Raw genomic sequence first — 17,361 nt, 5'->3', positions numbered from 1 at the left:
GTTATAATCCATTAAACGCAATAACACAAAACAAATGGTACACAGAAATACAGTCACTTAAGAAATGCAGAGAACCAACCTGCAAAAAGCTTAACTAAAATGTACAGTATATCAGTATATGTCAATAAATACCAAAGCGACAGTGGAAATGACCAGTGGAGGAAAAACCAAAACGACCAACAGCTGGAATGTTAAATCATTTATGTTAGGGAATCAGATTTGTAACAGTAAAGTTTTTTTCCCCCAAATTATTTTTTGAATTTCAAATATTATTACACATTCTCCCCAAATAAAGGGACCTCAGTGTTTCCTCAGTTAAAATAAATTGCAATTCTGTATTTAATTTCCTCTTTTTTTCAAGTACAAAGTTAAAATGCCTTTTTTTTAAATGTTTTCAGATAAGAGCGAAAAAAAAAAAAAATATGCCGGAACTTAAAAACAGTCATTGTCAGAATAAACTGATTTCATTTTTCTAATAATATATTTCATTGAGATAAAATGTTTAGCACCTTATGAAACTCCAACAATCCCTCCATATATATATAGATAGATAGATATAGATATATTTGAAAAGGAAACAAATAATAGCGTATGTAGGGCTGTGTAGGTTGTGCAGAAAAAAACGAATGCAAAACTATCCAATAGGTTATTGTTAAGATCACTCGACAAATTTATGACAATACACTATTCAGCCAGACATAAAACCATCTATAAATACAAAATGGGGCCTCGAGTTATGTTCAAACTCGCTGTCCCTACACGTAGTAGCTTATTTTTGTTTACACAAATTCATTTATAATGTTTCTTTAACCTAATCTTTACTATTTCATTATATATAAGCAAAGAAATCATTTGTACATCCCATAGGTAATTTAAAAAGTCGTAACAAACCGAAAACAGTAGGCCAACCTGTCTTTGTATAAAAAAATCTAGGAATTGCCATTGTTCAGAGTAGCAAGGGGCAGGGATTGGGGAATATAGTAATAAATGGAAGCTGTCCCAATAAATGCAGTGCAATGGTAAAGAACAGATTAAAAAACCAGTTTACTTCTGGCTGTAGCCTTCTGTCACAGTTTGTCTAAATCGGGGTCACTTTTTTTCAGTCAAAATACACCAAACTCATCAGATTAATCATTTGGAATTGCGTCACCTGCTATTCGCGAACTTGTTTTGTGGCGGTTTACTCAGTTCCCACAACAACCACTACTTTTTTGTTTTTTTATTGTTTACTACCGCTCAGGAAGTTTTAAATTGAGCGAATTCACGTGAACCTCTTCTAGACGTTATGGAAACCAGAGGGGCAAATTTGGATGAAGTTTATCTGGGATTAAGGTAAGAGATAAAGATACCGATTGCAGGGATAGAGCAGAAAATCACTAGGCCATGATCTGGTAGATTTTCAGAAGCAGTTATTTTCTCAAGTATACTGTACACCCTACTACCGGTTGTACAGCCTGTGGTCAAAGGTGCCAGGCAACCCTGAATTTAAAACCTAATTAGTTCATATTTTTAAGATAAGCATTATTGATCCCAGGGGGAAATTCTTGGGGGAAATTTATTCTTTACCTTCCAAATTTTGAGAATCCAGGGGTGCCGGATACATTTGCCAAGGCCGTATGGAAATAGTAACACTCAAACATGCCAACTGTTACACAGTAACAAACTACCATAAACAGAGGAAGTGGAAAAAAAGGGGAGTAACATTTTTATGGAAGGTATGTAGTTGTACTCCCATCGCGCTAAATTGCGATAGCGGAGTTGTTTTGTTAGCTGATAAAATTCTAATTACAAAAATACCGACTCCCCTTTTTTTTGTCATTGGCTATTCTATTGGCACAGCCCTATATGATTAAGTACTACAGGGGTTAAACCAAACACACGAAAAAGGGACATCAAAAGGTTGGAGGTAAAAACAAAAAGAAAACAACAAAAATATTTTAATTAAAAAAAAGATATAAAACAGAAGACTAATGTTGAGCCGCACCATATTGTAATATTTGCACCTGACTGAAGATAGCGTATAGTGTCAATCGGTAAAGGGGTTGTTCACCAGGGTACGAAAACGCGGCCTGGTGACTCCCATTCTTGCCCGTTTCTACAGTAGATTTTACGTCAGTCTGCGTAAAACTAGAAAATGTCACATTTGATCTCAAGCGGTCTTCGATCATGAGGAATTTTTTCGGATGACAAAAAACATCGCTGCCCACTTGGCTGGTTTGGTTTGTGCTGCCACAGGAGAAGGCCGTAGGGGTTGGAGAGAAGCACCAGTTCTGTGTACAAAAGCTGTGGTAGAGACAAAATGCTAAATGGCATCTTATCATAACGGGCCTCCCCTCAAGACATCAAAAGGCCGGAGGAAGTCCCGCCTTCCACTTATTTTGTTTGTTTTTACTGTGACCAAAAGGGAAGCGAAACGCTTGCGTCCAACCTGGCAGCTGCCTCCAGCGTTCCCTGACTATGTTTAAGCTTGTTAAGGCCACATGAGAGCGGATGTTTTTCATCATCCTTGAAGCACCATAGAATTGTCGCCATTTTGCAGCGGTACCGTTTGCGCTATGGACTGTAAACAGGAAGCATACTGTGAATGAACTGACCATCGAGAGTCAGCCGGAGGCCGGGGCCCCCGGCTCCACGGATGATAAAGGTTTGCTGGCTTGTTTCCAAGCTCTCTGAGGCTCAGTAACTGAAATCCGGAGGGAAGGTTTGAGTGGAGGACACTCTTGGTATGATCCGTTAACAGCGCACTGTGACCGATTCCTCAATTAACATGCTGATACATGTGACCATAAAACAGACCTGTTCCATCTATACCCCACAGTGCTGCCAAGGCCAATCACAGAAGGGTCTAAAATAAACAGAAATTCAAGAGATCATGGCATTTCTATCCTGTGGTGCGCTTCATGCTCCTAGCTGTCTAATGGCTGACGTGTCTTATCACACCCTGATGCATGTGACCTGAGGGCAGTACTGCTCGCCTCTTTATGCGACATCTTCTCAGAGTTCCTCTCAACATCGTCAACCCCACTACAACCTGCCTCCACTTGGCAAGGGCCGCGCTTGGTGGCAACATTCGATCAAGTAAAATTTAAGCCATTTGTTGTGCTTAGCGAAACAGAATCAATGATAGCTATTAGTAGCTACTTAATTCAGCTGGCTAGCTAAAGGGTAAATTGGCTTGTTTAAGACGTTCACGAATCATAAAAATGTACTTTCAGTGTTCTAATGTTGAATTAGTGGTTTTGAACTAGTGAGCCTCTCTTTGAATACCTGATTGTTATTTATCGATTTTAGCTACGCATCACCATCAAAACGAAACTACGACGAGCCCTTATACTGCTTGTTTGTGTAAAAATCTCATCATGAGGAGCACCGAAAGGGGTATTGGTGGACGATATTCTTCGGATGTTTTATAATCTCATCAGACAATGTGTTTGTTTTTAATCAGTGCTGTAAAAAAAAAAGAAAAGTGTTGCCTCAAGTACAGCTTGCACACATAAATCATTTTGTATAATATTGGGTAACAAAGCTGAAAATTAAAATGGCATTACAAAAATTAAATAATATAAAAGAATAGCATTTCAAATACAAGTAATAAAGTAAACAAAAAAAAAATCTAGCTTTAAACAAAACTGTAAAATGTAAAGAGTATTTCTACTCTATTTCTCATCGATTTTTCTCGCTCGTGGTAATAGTGCGGGTCGTCTAAATACACGCAAAGTAATCTTTGAGCGGCGCAAACAGGTGGCGGATCACCGGAACACTCCATGACCTCCCCAGCAGCCTCTGCCTTGCCAGCCGGCTCATGTTGGACACGTCCGTGTAATGGACAGGGAAGCCAAACACCCTGGCAGACAGGACATGGGGCGAAGGAACAAACAGGTCAGTACCAGGGCTCCAATGCGGGCGTCCCGTCGTAATGACAAACGGCAAGAAAAGCAAGAACAACCAATCCGTTTTCGATTTCAAGCAAGTGAATAATTACGTAATATACGTAAATGCAAATATTTACATTTTGCCTTTTATGGTTTTCATGCCCCCTCGCCCCTCCCCACAATTCTCTGCCTGTAAGACCAAAAGGCATCCTCTGCTACTTAAACTGCCCGAGTTCTCTGGGCACTAGTGGTCTGTGGTCAGTCTGTGAGCCACCTACCTACGCACAGGCCAGGACGTAAGGTCATATTACCTCCAAAAATAAGTAAAGGTTATCAGAAGGTCACTGCAGAGCAGGACAATATTACTGGATAGCAGAAAGTGATGCACACAACAACCAAGAACCAGGAAAATGTGGAAGGATGATTTAATGTCTACAAGATGAAGCCCCCAGTAGCAGTACATATACAGAGGTTTTTCCTGTGTCCATCCTACCTTTCCATTTCGGTGCACCACAGAATGTCCTCCTTATCGTTCATATAGACAGGGAAATGCTGGTCTTTGCCCTGCTTGATGGAATTGGATCGAGTTGTTATGGTCCTTACTTTTCCAAACTGAGTAAAAAAAAACAAAAAAACAAAACACAGAATGATGTCACTGTCTCGCTCTATATAACTGGCTCCACTCTGCAGTGTTATTAATCTGTCCACGTGCGTGAGGAGCTGCACGGACGACCAGGCCTCACCTTGGCCGTCCTGCCGTGCTCCAGACAGTCTTGCAGGTCCAGCTTGTCGCTGCTCATGGCCGTTAGCGGTCTGCAGGGACACGAGGGAGAGGATGATGGTGACAGTTATGTGGTCACAGACAGCAGTGTGAAAACCACTCAATGCAAAATACTCTAAATGAAGAAATGAATGTAACTGTGCATACATACAATACAATAACTATAATTTACAATACCATATGTGTGTTATAAACATAACACTACTACGGTTGAATTTAAAGCACGTACTTTTCATGTTTAAATCTACTTCAGACATTTAATAGACGCCTTGGGAAGAACATTGTGATTTTCATTGCATTTACTCCTTAAATAACCAATCAGACACGACAACTAAGGGCGACAGGAATCCGATTGGTCAGCATGTGGTCACTTGGGGATGTGGCTTTGTGTTGATTGGTGATGTTGCCGCTGACCTGTTCATCCCGGGGAGGTTACCCCAGAAGTAACGGGCTCGGTGGGCAGCTGAAACCTCTTTGGCATCAATCATCACTGGGTTGCACTATAAGGGAAGTGAAGAATATTACAGCTCACAGTTCTGTGCACAATGATACCGAATTAGCATGTGACATCTACCCATCAAGCCTCCTTAACTGGTTAACTAGTAGTGAGTCACACAGGACAGGAAACACATCCGAAAAAGGAAGGTGGACACCTAGTCCATCATAGCTAATGGGAGTTTTACTTACACAAAAATCTTCTGAGGGCAGAAGGAGGAATGACTGGTTCAGAGAGATAATCAGATTGTAGAGGAGGTGGGACTGAGCAATTAGCGGAGGCGGGTCCAACCAATCACATGTCTTGGTCCTTCTTCCTCTAGTTGCTTGGACCTACCTCTTGTACAATCTGATTGGCTATTCCTCTGAACCAATCATTTTTCCTTCTCAGAACATTTTTATGTAAGTAAAACTCCCACGATCTCCATCATATGGCACACACACATAATCACACACTACGGAAATTTCAGTCACCTATTGGCCTTGGGAGATGGTACTAATTAAAATATGCTGCAACACTTATGAATATTACAAACCATTGCAGTTAAAAGATTAAGCTATATTAGCTAATTATTGCAATAATACGTCAAAATTAAATTTTGTAATTAGTGTCACTTTGGTCCCTGGTGCAGATAACGATCTGATGTTGGAATGGCGTATAAGAGGACAGGCACCTCCAGGAAACGAGAGATGTCCCTCTTGTCGCTGACGCCCATCGCCACAACGTTCTCAAAGAGCCAAAAGAATGGACGGTCGTCGGCTTCCTTGGGACGTGCCTCATGCAGCAGTCGGTAGAACTCGAAGAACAGCCGCCCAGTGCCCTCTGGGAAGACATGCTTATGTTACAGTATCAGTCCAAGTTCTAGAAACACCTGCTTTTAATGTATTTGTCTCTATTTTAGCTGTACGACCCACCTTATAGTAAAAGGCCTCCAGGCAATGAAGTAGTACATATCAAATCTTGCAACAACTAAGAGAAACATTCAACATCTCAAAATTTTCACAAAGTTTAGACTCGTCAAAATAGCCTCCTTCTGCTTTGATGACAGCATTGCAGGCTCTTGGCATTCATTAAACCAGCTTCTAGATGTAGCCACCTGGAATGCTTCTCCAACAGTCCTGAAGGAGTTTCCACAAGTTCTGGGCACAAGTTGGCTACCTTACTCTTACTCTTCTATCCAGCTCATCCCAGAGCAGCTCTATAGGGTTTAGGTTGGGGGTTTGTGGGGGGGCAGGTCATCTGTCACAGCACTCCATCTCTCTGCCTGTTCACAAGATAATTCTTACTACATACCCTCAAGGTGTTCTTAGGGCCTTTATCTTGTTGAAAAACACATGATTTTCAGTAGCTGCATCCAAACTTAACTGGTACTGTACGTTTATCCATCCATTTTCTATACCTGCTTGTCCTGGGCAGGAGCACGGGGGTCTAGAGCCTATGCTGGAGGCTACGGGCGCAATGCAAATAAGCCTGAAATATATTTCTGCTCAAAACACTAACATAATATTATAAGAATGCTAAAAATGCCTGTTATACAATTTAACGCAAGTGTGCAACTGAGAAATGAAACTTTCAAAAAAATGCAAACTTCAGTTTTATGGTAACTTTATTTTTTGCTTTTTCCAAAACTCACTTAACTTCTACCAGCAACTTGGTCATTACCAGGATACACCTCCTTCCCCTTTACAGAGTATAAGGAATTGAACTGACTGGCTTTTGTGTGGAACCACAGGGCAGATGGTGAGCGAATCACGGTGCAGTGAGCGGTGGTTCGGCTCTTCGTACCATAAAGGCCCTTGCGCGCAGGGTTTACGATGGAGAGGTCATTGCAAGGGCTTCCTCCGATGACCAGGTCGAAAGGGCCCCATTCTTGTATCTGCATAATCGAGGAGAAAATGTAACATTTGTCACGCTATGACAGGCCCTAGATTCCAGCTGCGTTCATCTGTCCAGTGCTGGATTACCCACAAATCCTTAGCGAGTGCCAAGTGTGCGACACACAAAGACACGCCCACCCTAAGGATCACCCAAGTGCGTCACCATGTGACTAAGCATCTGACATGCCAAAGTGAAAGTGAAAGTGAAATCTAGTATTTATTAATATGGTACTAAACCTTCTGAGCAGCTTTAAGACTTTTCTGTTTAAGTTCATTGTTCTGGGGAGAGAGGGGGGGGAGCAAAAGGTATCTGTGAATATCAAAAAATGTAACCCCCCCAAAAAAAACAGTACTCAAAAATTACAGCAAAGTGCAAAATATACATAAAAACAGAACTTGTACCACTGGGAGGACTTATTCCTGACCACAATCGAAAGTTTACAACACAGCTTGAGATTAGCTAAATAGCTTAAACTAAATTAAGTTACTCATTATGGCATGAATACTGAAAATAAATTATATGTACTCGTTATACACAAATCCATTCATATTTTCAAAAGCAAACGTGAAATACTGTGCACATAGCACTTCACAGAACCTCATTCACAGAACCTCATTCGCAGAACCTCATTCACATGTGGCCACACACACTTCAGGAAGCCCAGGCCGGCACTCACATGTTTACGTGTGACGTTCCTCACGTCCCCGACGTACATGATGCGGCCATGGTGCCGCACGATGCCCACGGTTATGGAGTCCTCACACACCTCTGAAGCAATGTAGCATTCCACCTGTATCCCCAGTTCCTTTAGCACCAGCAAGCCTGAGCACAGATGAGTCAAAGATCAGAGGGCACCTCCGAACTGTAGCCTAAACCGGTTCTTGCCACTGTGCCATACTGATCCATTATTTATCTGGTGGTATTGTCAGACATCAGGCAGTACCGATGACTCTTAACAATCATGGCGGTTAGGGGTGCAGGCCCCCTGCAATTTGGAAAAACTGAATAAAAGCTTTTCGTCGCCTTGGTCCCCTTGGTGACCAAAACGAAAAGATATGAAAAACATGAGTAAAAAAAATCACTGCAAGATCACTGCGACATATCAGGCGAGAGGCTGCCTTAAGCACACTTGGGGCTCTCCAAACAGTTTCTGTATATCGTCTGCAACTTTCGCAAAACTCCCAAAAACTCACGAAAAATACCCATTTAATTTCTTATACCAATCCTGCGATATCTTAGAGATCTCAGAGCATACTGGACAGTGTGTCACAATGCTGTTTTAAACGTCTTATCACTATGACAAACTTTATTGTGAATATTCTGCATGCTCAAAGCCACCTCAAAGATTGTTCCTGCATCCAAAAACAGAGTAACACCTCACCCGTCGCGATGCCATCAAACAGTGACAGGACTCTAATGGGCTTCCTCTTTTCAGCAAGGACTGGTGGATAAAGCTTCGGAGGATCCTGGTACACGGGGCGAAATGGACGGATTAACACGGGATTTGCAGTTATGCTACATGGAGAACATCACACTGGGTCCAGAATGGTAGCAGTATGATTGGGTCTAAGAAGACAGTCTGCAGAATGAGCTCAGTATATGGAGACAATTTGTCTAGCTAAATGCTGTCAGAATGACAACAATATATTCCCCAGATGGTCCCGTCACCCCCCACCTAATCCCTACTCCTCCCATACCCTCCAATCTTTGCAGTCTCTAACTCCCTGTATACACCCTCCTCACCTCTCCAAAATATTTTTGAAAACCCTAACTTCATGTGACTTGTCTCAATGTAATCAGGTTCACCTGATCTGCATCTAAGGCTGCCCTTCTCTTTGCTATCATGTCAATTTTGGTGTGATATGTCTCAAAATCTGACAATTTCCAGTTTGTCACCCATACAGTGTAAATGGAAAGTTTTTAAAAAAAAAAAGATCCATTGAATACTTTTTGAGTTATCACACTAATGAGATAAGTGTCTGCAGCAGTGGTACTGGACGGGTCCTAAAACCACATGAATTCCCTGTTTGTGGAGTACGATTAGCTACCTAAGCATCCTAAAGTGGATGCAAACCTGGCAAGAAATTCAGTGGCGTAAAACGAGAAGTGAGGGCCTCTGCGGACGTGGACACTCACGAAATCCTGGTCGTGGTTATTGGCGAAGAAATGCTGCAGGCGGCAGGGCCAGTCAGTCCGGCGCTCCAGGAGCCCGAACACGCCTTGTTGGCCGCACATGTAGCAGTTCCAGGGGTCCTCCTTAATGGCTGCCTGGGCCGCCCCTGGACCCACCAAGAGGTCAACACATTCCACGCAGAAGCACCTGTTAGCAGATGCAAACACTTGGTCATGAGCGAGTCTCAACCAAGAAAGAAGACAGCTGGAGCGAGCTTCATTTCAGTGAAGGACCATGAAACCCCTGTCTATTAAATTTACATGTCGGAAACCACACCTCATTCCTTGGAACGTCAACAGAGGGCTCATTAATGGACGCACATCGGTTACTTTCATAAACAGGCTCGTCACAATTTTCTAAGATGCTCCGAGTGACCATGGCATCGCCTGCCGGTTTCCTCACCGACAGCAGTTGTTGTTCCCACACATGAGCACCTCGCGTCCTCCGCAGCAGATTGTGCAGTAGGACTGGTATCCATCATCGTCATACTGGTAGGCACATTCCAGGAAGCAGTTCTGAGACAGGGGTATGGCGTCAGTGATCGCCACTGAGCCCGCAAAGCTTCTATTCCCCAGCTTCTCATTGGCTGGTGTCATATTATAGTCATACGCAATAGTTATCGAACACGCTTCTTACAGGCAACCCTGCTGCAATATCACAAAATGCTATAATTAAGCATCTTTATGTATAGGTGGTACTGGAAGTATATATACTTATATTCACTTTTATTCAAAGTGATGTTGAGAAAGCAGGTTCAGCCAGTTCCTGGAACAATTAGGGGTAACGGTCTTGCTCAAGGGCCCAACAAAGACATCATTCTGTCGGCCATAGGATTTGACCCAACAACCATCTGATCACAAATACAGCCTTTAAGCCCTCTGTGCCAGAAACGTAGCTAAAAGTGTGCCAATTCTACAAATGCCTGTGAGGAAAATCTATCTTATACTGGACAGGTTTGCAATGAAGACAATGGTGATAATAATTAAAATGACAATTTCACTATCCTGAGTTTACACAACCCAGTGTAGAACAACCACAGTAATGTACACTGATGACCGCCACTACAAATCTTTTCAGACAGGTAATACAGTAAGTAGCAGCCCGTGCTACTTTGGCAGACGGATCAGACCCATGCACTGCCACGTCCTGGCTTTAGAGTCATACACGCACACCCAGACAGGCCCGGTGATGTGTCCCTACCTTGCAACTCTGACACATTCCTCCCGTGAACAGCGGATGTTCCAGGGAAACGTTCAGGCTTCCGCAAGAAATGCAAATATCTACGCAAGAAAAAGGACATTTTAGCTCATGCGAATCCTCGCTTCGTTTTGCTCATGTGCGGAAGGAACGTGCAACTCTCTGCTGGAACTGTGAACCTTTCACTCAGTTCTGGGAACACGGTCGTAAATGTACCATATGGATTCACACTGGATGAACCAAATATTTAGAATTAGTACGTACTCGGACCACTTTCTGTCAGAATTCCCACAAAATTATTTATGACACACTTTTTCTACTATAATCAGAGAAATTTTGTGATTTCTAACAGGATGCTATGCATCTTCTACGGCTGTTTCTTTCTTTATCACAACGCAAGAGTCCCTTGTAGAACAGGCTTATTTCACACAGAGAGCCAGCATAAATGAGTAATACCCACCTTCTATATTTCTGCATTTCTGCCGCACGTCATAGACAAGTCTCTCTTAATGAAAAGACAGGAATGACAACAAAAAAAAAAAGGTTAACGTTGAGGGAGGAGGGCACGGCCATTTTGAGGATTCACTTGGGGACACCCACCTCGTAAACAGTTACATCAACTTCAAGGAGTTGGGTTACGTGGTTACATGGTGGGACAGTACAGATATACCTCAAGGCTTACAAGATGTACATGCAGTCAATAAACATCACATGACCTGCGCACAGGTGACAGATAAGAGCTACACACCTGCACAAGCACCATGTACAAAATCTCTGCATGGTCTTTAAGAAAACACAGGCATCGCTGTATTTATATAACTGATACACTTTTCGCAGTTTTACGTGATTTCAGTGGTATGGGAACCTAGTGGAAGGGAACCTGAAGGCAGGGTGGCCTAGTAATCTCTACCTCGAGTCCCCTCGTCAATGATTTCCTTAATCCTGGGCTTCTCTGCTGTGTTTTTGCGTGGTTTTTTGGCTGGTGGTGGCGAGGAGTAGGCGGCGGCTTCAGGTTCGATCCACATCTCGGGATACACCTCCTTGTACGGATTACGCTCCTCTGCACAGAAGCGGAGACACAGGGAATTACCAAGGAGAGAAGCTGGGAAGCGTTAGATGTCGATTCCCAGTTTCTTCTAAACTTATAAACTCTTGATTTGTTGATTGTCGTTAAATATATTATTATTTTGTAATTATTCCTAGAAATTTCTCTCAATTAAGCTATTCCCAAGGCTTACCTGTATTATGATTCGGTTATTTGCAAAGCCTTTCAGACCTGATACCTTCTTAGCCTCCTCGATTCACTCCTGACAAAATTTATTGCTTTCTTTACACAATACAAGGCCTCAGAGTTTCGTAAAAACTAGCTGTGCTAACTGGAAGAGAGACGTTTCTATTATAACTCACAGCTCCCCTGCCGCAGGTACACAAAATTCCTACAGGGGGCACCAAAACAGCAGCCAACTACCCAGATCATTCAAGGCTGAACCACTTCGGTGCCCCACAAACATGGCTGAACAAATAACACACTTAAGATAGCTAGAGGTTCATTCTTTTGTACCTTGCAGAAGCAGAGACTCATAATAATACCATTTAACGTAATGCTACTATCAGAATTCTTTCTCCACTTGCATTTGGCTTCAGGATCACCTCTGCAGTAATTTTTAAGGGAACACCCACTCATACATCCTCTGTTAATACTGCATAGCATATTGCAATGACACTTTGATATAAGTTCCACTTGAAAAGAGTGAACGGTACTTGATGTTACAGTTTAAAATTCAACCTCAACATACTCGAAGGCAGAAGGGCATGTGAAATGATGCTCAGCTTCACAGAGTGCTTCACAAAGGCTAGGGGAAATCCGTCTTAGACCACAGTCAAATGTCATTTTTTGGGGTTGGGGAACCTCATACCTTCAGGGGGTTCCAAGCACTTGGGACCAGTGGGCTGGAAGCCTGCTATGGCCCACTCAATCATCTCCTTGTTCTGCATATCCACGGTCTTGGAAGTGTCTGTTTCGTCGCTGTCTGGACAAGTGCGGAAGACCTTACCGGCCCTGCCACTGGCTACCTGTGAGGGTTGGGAAGGGACGCCTGGCTTTCAGAGCAATGGCTGGAAATCATGAACGCATTACGCAACATCCGCTGTCCCATCTGTAAGTCTCTGGCCAGCCCAGGCTAAATGCCCCCCCCCCAGAATGTTTTGCCAATTTACATTTTTTGCAGTGGTTTGAAAAGTAAACACGTTATATTGCTAAATACAGGTCTATATTTTCTGTATTTTTAGCATGCATAAAACTGCATTTGAAACATATATTTAATGTTATTGCATTTAGTAGATGTGTGTATTCAAAGCAATGGACATCATTGAGGAGGCAGAATCAGCCAAATCAGAGGAGTAATTAGAGATTAAGGACATTACTCAGGGGACCAGCAGTAAAATCACTCTAGGGACCCTGAGATTTGAACTGGCAACCTTCTGATCAGAGGAACAACATGCTAACCCACTGAGCCACACCCCCATCAGTAAGCACTGTATTAAGATAAATATCTTTTCATTATGTTTTAGCAGGCAATTTCAAACTCATCACTTTTTTTCCCCAGCAAGAACTGGCTGGGATGCCAGTCCGTTAAAGATCAAACACGAACACGCTAAATGATGTAACTGAACTCATAAACATGGAAATGAAAAGCCAATGAGCGGCAAACAGCAAACACATTCATTCCAAACTTATTGCACTTGAACAGTAACTATAATTTGTTGATTCCTGGCAATTTCCAAAGATTAAACCCATAAACAGCGCACCTGGAGCACCTCGTAGATTGCTTTCTTGTACATGGGCTGCTTGTTGTAGGTTGGCTGGTGAAAGGCATTGGAAAATGAACTTAAAGGCAAAAGCTTCTCCACACACACCTGCCAAGAAAAGGGAGATGAGATTTTACACGTCCGTCCATTACGGACACAGATAGGCCTGTCTTAACGTTCAGGACTAACGTCTCATGTTTAACGATCAACAAGAATGTTTTAAATGATTACGAAACTAAGTTTAAACAAATTCCTCAACATAATGTGTATAATTTAGTATACGGTTTCTTATGGCAATGTTTAGAAAGCTTGGCATAAACATGGAATGGCAATGTTTAGTAATGGCAAACAGTAACAGAGAACTTTATTTTGTAAAAGCAGGAGAGTTTCCAAAATGCTATTTAAGCCAGAAGGGCAAACGAGGGCGCAGCGAGGCTCCATTGCCAGAAATTTTCTCTTTAATTAGCAATTAGCACATGCTGGTGTTTTTATTGCACGTAACAGGCAAAATTATTTAAAGTTTAGGAGTTTTTTGTTTGCCGTACAGGAAAAGTCGGTGATCTGATTGTAGCCTTGGCCAGAAACTGTGGCCGCCTTCATGGTTTTCTGGAGCATGGTTTAGCGGATTCAGATTTACAGCTGTAAACAAGGTAGACTGGAACAAGCTGAATCTGGTATTTTACCACGGCTGATCCAGAAATAATAGTACAGCCCAGCTCTTAAAGTTAAATATGCTGCCCCAAAATGATACACATGGTGAAAACTGATAAGCGGATTCGAAAAATACTGTGGCAGATAGCGGGAGCTTTGAGACGGTGGGACTCACCACGGAGAATTTGCCATCCCCGAACCACATGACCCATCTGGTCCCCTCCGCGGCTCGGCTCCGGCCGGTCATCCACCAGGACACGATGCGCCCTGGCCACCAGGAAAAGCCCCGCAGCTTCCCCCAGACCAGCTCCCCGATCCCGAAACCACGCCCGTCCTGCAGCAGGGTTCAGCGTGCAGGTCAGCCCCTCCATACTAATATACCAGGAATATCCCACGTGCAGGATCCACATCATTTTGGCCATCAGGATACACAAATTATTTTTCTAATTATAAATCCAACCCAGCGTTTGTCTTTCCTGTCTCTCAACAAAGTTACATCAGACACAATTTCTCCCCAACAACAAACCCCAGTTCTCTAATAACATAAAAGGGAATCAGTAGGCCAAAATACAGCAGTCAGGCTTTAGAATCAAAGTCAGACAGACATCGATTTACAAATGAGTAAAATAGCGTTTATTGGGTTTGTTTATTCAAATTCCCCAGAAATCTCATTGTTATTAATGCTGGAAGCCTTTAAAACTACTTAATTCTTAATTTCCTGTTAACATATAGAGTATGCCTGGAGGCATTAACCGTGCATACACACACGCATACTCCTCAGCATGGGGCTGCGTGAAGCCATGCATCACAGAAATGCATTAACTGCATTGCACACATACTCACCAGCATGGGGCTGCGTGAATTCATGCATCACCGACATGCATCAGCTGCGTTTCAGGCACACTCCTAAGCACTGATGCAAAACTCTGCGTGTCCGTTTTCACAAAGTTTACGGGGCTCAACATCTTTCCCAGCTTAATTCTAAGCCTAACGACTTCGTCACTGAGATAATCGGATTACGTGAATTTCAATGAACTTCCAGTGTTGGTGGTTCATGTGTGTTATATGAATTTATAAAATGGGGGGAGGAGACGAGTCCTTCACTGTTACTGTAATATGAAACAGACTGACGTTTTGTCTCACCCTCTTTTCCCTGCCCGGTTTCCCTTTTTCGTTTGCCAGTATGACTGTGTTGTGTTTGTTTATGTCCCCCAGTTTGTTAAAAAAAAAAAAAAGCCTATTCATGTCGTGTCATTCATATCTGTTTTCAGATCCCACCCTGAGCAAGTCATACTGAACGATTTATTTAAAACGGATCGTTTGACGCGTCCTTCACTGGGTAAAACAGCATGACAACTAAGCAGTACTTCACCTCGTACTCCAGCTCCATGTCCGCGGACTGGGGTGTGGCTTTGTCTCCGCCCCCTGCGGAAATTGGCTCTGGGGTGGTGGCCACGGTTGGGGACGCGGGGTCGGTGGGCTGCTGCTGGGGAGGCGGGGGACTGGGGATTACGGTGTCCTCCTCCTTCTGGAGCTGAGGCCTCTCTGGCCCCTCTGTGGTGTCCATCACGGAAGCCAGCTTGGCTTTTTTCTCTGCCTGTCCAAACGGAAGACGAGAATTCACGGGTCACAGCATTACCACGCAACTCTGCTTCCTTTCGTGAATGGCTGTTTAAAATGCGCGGTAATGGGAACGACAAGGCCCGCAAATAATCGAAGAAGAGGCGCAAAGCCTAAATCAGTTGTTTACTCAAGTTTCACTCCGATTTAGTCGCTTCCAATCTTGGACCTCGCACTTAACAACAGGAAGTCGAGCAGAGCAGATCGACACCCTGACCAATCCGCCTTCTCATTTAAAATGGACAACTGTGGTGCATCTTGGGAGATTCCACAGTGACCACCTGGCTATCAGAGTTCCTTCGGAGACAGCACGGGTTTGTCCGAGTAAAACACATTTCTTCTTTACTCGATCCAGCACCAAATTCATCCGAATTTGAATTTGAATACAATCTCAGGGCACAGCAAAGTCACGAAAAATACATTTTCTTTGGGCATCGCTAAACGTTACTGATATTCAGATTACACAGAGGAAGACAAGGAGAATGAATGAAGCATGGGTGAGTAGTAGAAAAAATTTAAATAAGAAATAATGCATAAATACTAATTTGCATACCAGTGTCGCAGGGGGGAGGGACAAGCAAAGTATTTGGCCTGTAGTTTGAATACTGACTACAGTTCCACACCAACTACAGTGAACTACAAATCCAACTGTGATGTCACTCTGTGTATACTACTGTTGACATCAATGCTTAGTAAGTGAATATACGCTGACAATGAATGGGACTGTTAGGAAGACAAATGGTTCAGGAAGCCATTACCCAAATATTGATTATATATCAGGTATAATCCAATACAATCCAATATTTTGTTGGTAAAGTAGTATCAAGACAGGGAAAACCACTTCAGGAAGTGTTAAATGATCTGACAGTTCTCAGGTCAGTAGGTGGGGATACTGCATTTAAATTCAATTACAATTTGTCATTCTTGCACGAGAAAACACAAAGGGAAAACAGAAAAACAATAATAAAACTATGACTGACATTTCATCTGTTGTTCATGCATGGTGGACGGGGTCTCACGATATTCTCTGATCATACCCAGATCCACCTGTTTTAAGTCACGGCCAAACATAAGCTGATACACTGTCCTCTAGGCTGAGGCGCCCAGGGCTTTGTGGGCAATAAAGAGCTTTATGCAGTAACCAGAACCTACAACAGATCCCCCTGCATGTGTAAAAATAGCTCAGCTTTCACAATCACCCAGCATAAATCTTTTTCTTACTTCCACCACAACTTCTGTATCACTGAAATCCCTCCAAATTTTAGCATAATACCTTCCCCAAATTCATACAAGTACATCGAAAACATCAATATCAGTGATATGGTTAGGGAATATCAACGATTTTACTTTTTCACCATTTCTAGTCAGGGTCTGTGATATACGGATACCTTATCTGGCCAATATAACATGGCAACAAGCTGTTTGTGTGGGAAAACACTCAACGGCACATCAGAATAATGGCAAAATCCCAAAATGATCCACCGTCCAAAAATAAAGTGATATATGCATTCAGCCAACACTGAAGAAGAGTTGAAGTTCTATACTCCCCCGTCCGCCGAAACATCAACAATTCAATAAAACAACAGGTTTCTCAGCCCACAGGTTCATTGAACTGTTACATGCAAATAATGTTCGTGGAAAAATATAATGTGAAAGATTAGCAAATATTATGGATTAGCTAACGGTGCATGGGGCACCAATTTATGACAATACAGCGATATTCAGTGCTCTTGGAGCTTCCAGAGGTTTATGAAGCTCTTCTGGAACTTCTTCCCGTATTACTCAACTCTGAAATCTTCATCATTGAAGTAATCAAGCTTAGAGCTACTATTTACAGTGGTTTGGAACTCAATCATACTGCTGCAGTGACACGCCTTCAACAAGC

At 42.8% G+C, this 17,361-nt stretch overlaps 1 protein-coding gene across 4 annotated transcripts in view; it reads right to left on the bottom strand.

Annotated features, from left to right (window-relative positions):
• Positions 1-407: 407 nt before the first annotated feature.
• Positions 408-17,361, bottom strand: part of LOC125707577 (DNA (cytosine-5)-methyltransferase 3A) — a 43,882-nt gene continuing 26,928 nt past the window's right edge. For all 4 annotated transcript variants that reach the window (XM_048974812.1, XM_048974813.1, XM_048974811.1 and 1 more), the window contains 17 exons: positions 15,229-15,453; positions 14,032-14,190; positions 13,206-13,313; positions 12,314-12,470; positions 11,308-11,457; positions 10,858-10,902; positions 10,401-10,480; positions 9,603-9,715; positions 9,164-9,347; positions 8,409-8,493; positions 7,704-7,849; positions 6,935-7,025; positions 5,823-5,971; positions 5,068-5,153; positions 4,616-4,685; positions 4,366-4,484; positions 408-3,844 (listed from right to left, as the gene is read on the bottom strand). In XM_048974812.1, the coding sequence (XP_048830769.1) occupies positions 3,703-3,844; positions 4,366-4,484; positions 4,616-4,685; positions 5,068-5,153; positions 5,823-5,971; positions 6,935-7,025; positions 7,704-7,849; positions 8,409-8,493; positions 9,164-9,347; positions 9,603-9,715; positions 10,401-10,480; positions 10,858-10,902; positions 11,308-11,457; positions 12,314-12,470; positions 13,206-13,313; positions 14,032-14,190; positions 15,229-15,453 (2,109 nt within the window). In that variant the 3' untranslated portion in view covers positions 408-3,702. The remainder of the gene's footprint in view (positions 3,845-4,365; positions 4,485-4,615; positions 4,686-5,067; positions 5,154-5,822; positions 5,972-6,934; positions 7,026-7,703; positions 7,850-8,408; positions 8,494-9,163; positions 9,348-9,602; positions 9,716-10,400; positions 10,481-10,857; positions 10,903-11,307; positions 11,458-12,313; positions 12,471-13,205; positions 13,314-14,031; positions 14,191-15,228; positions 15,454-17,361) is intronic.

The sequence above is a fragment of the Brienomyrus brachyistius genome, chromosome 14 (assembly GCF_023856365.1).
Source record: "Brienomyrus brachyistius isolate T26 chromosome 14, BBRACH_0.4, whole genome shotgun sequence".
In the NCBI taxonomy this organism is placed as follows: domain Eukaryota; kingdom Metazoa; phylum Chordata; class Actinopteri; order Osteoglossiformes; family Mormyridae; genus Brienomyrus; species Brienomyrus brachyistius.
The sequence above is the reverse complement of the archived record's forward strand: the minus strand, read 5'-3'. Positions and strand labels throughout refer to the sequence as shown.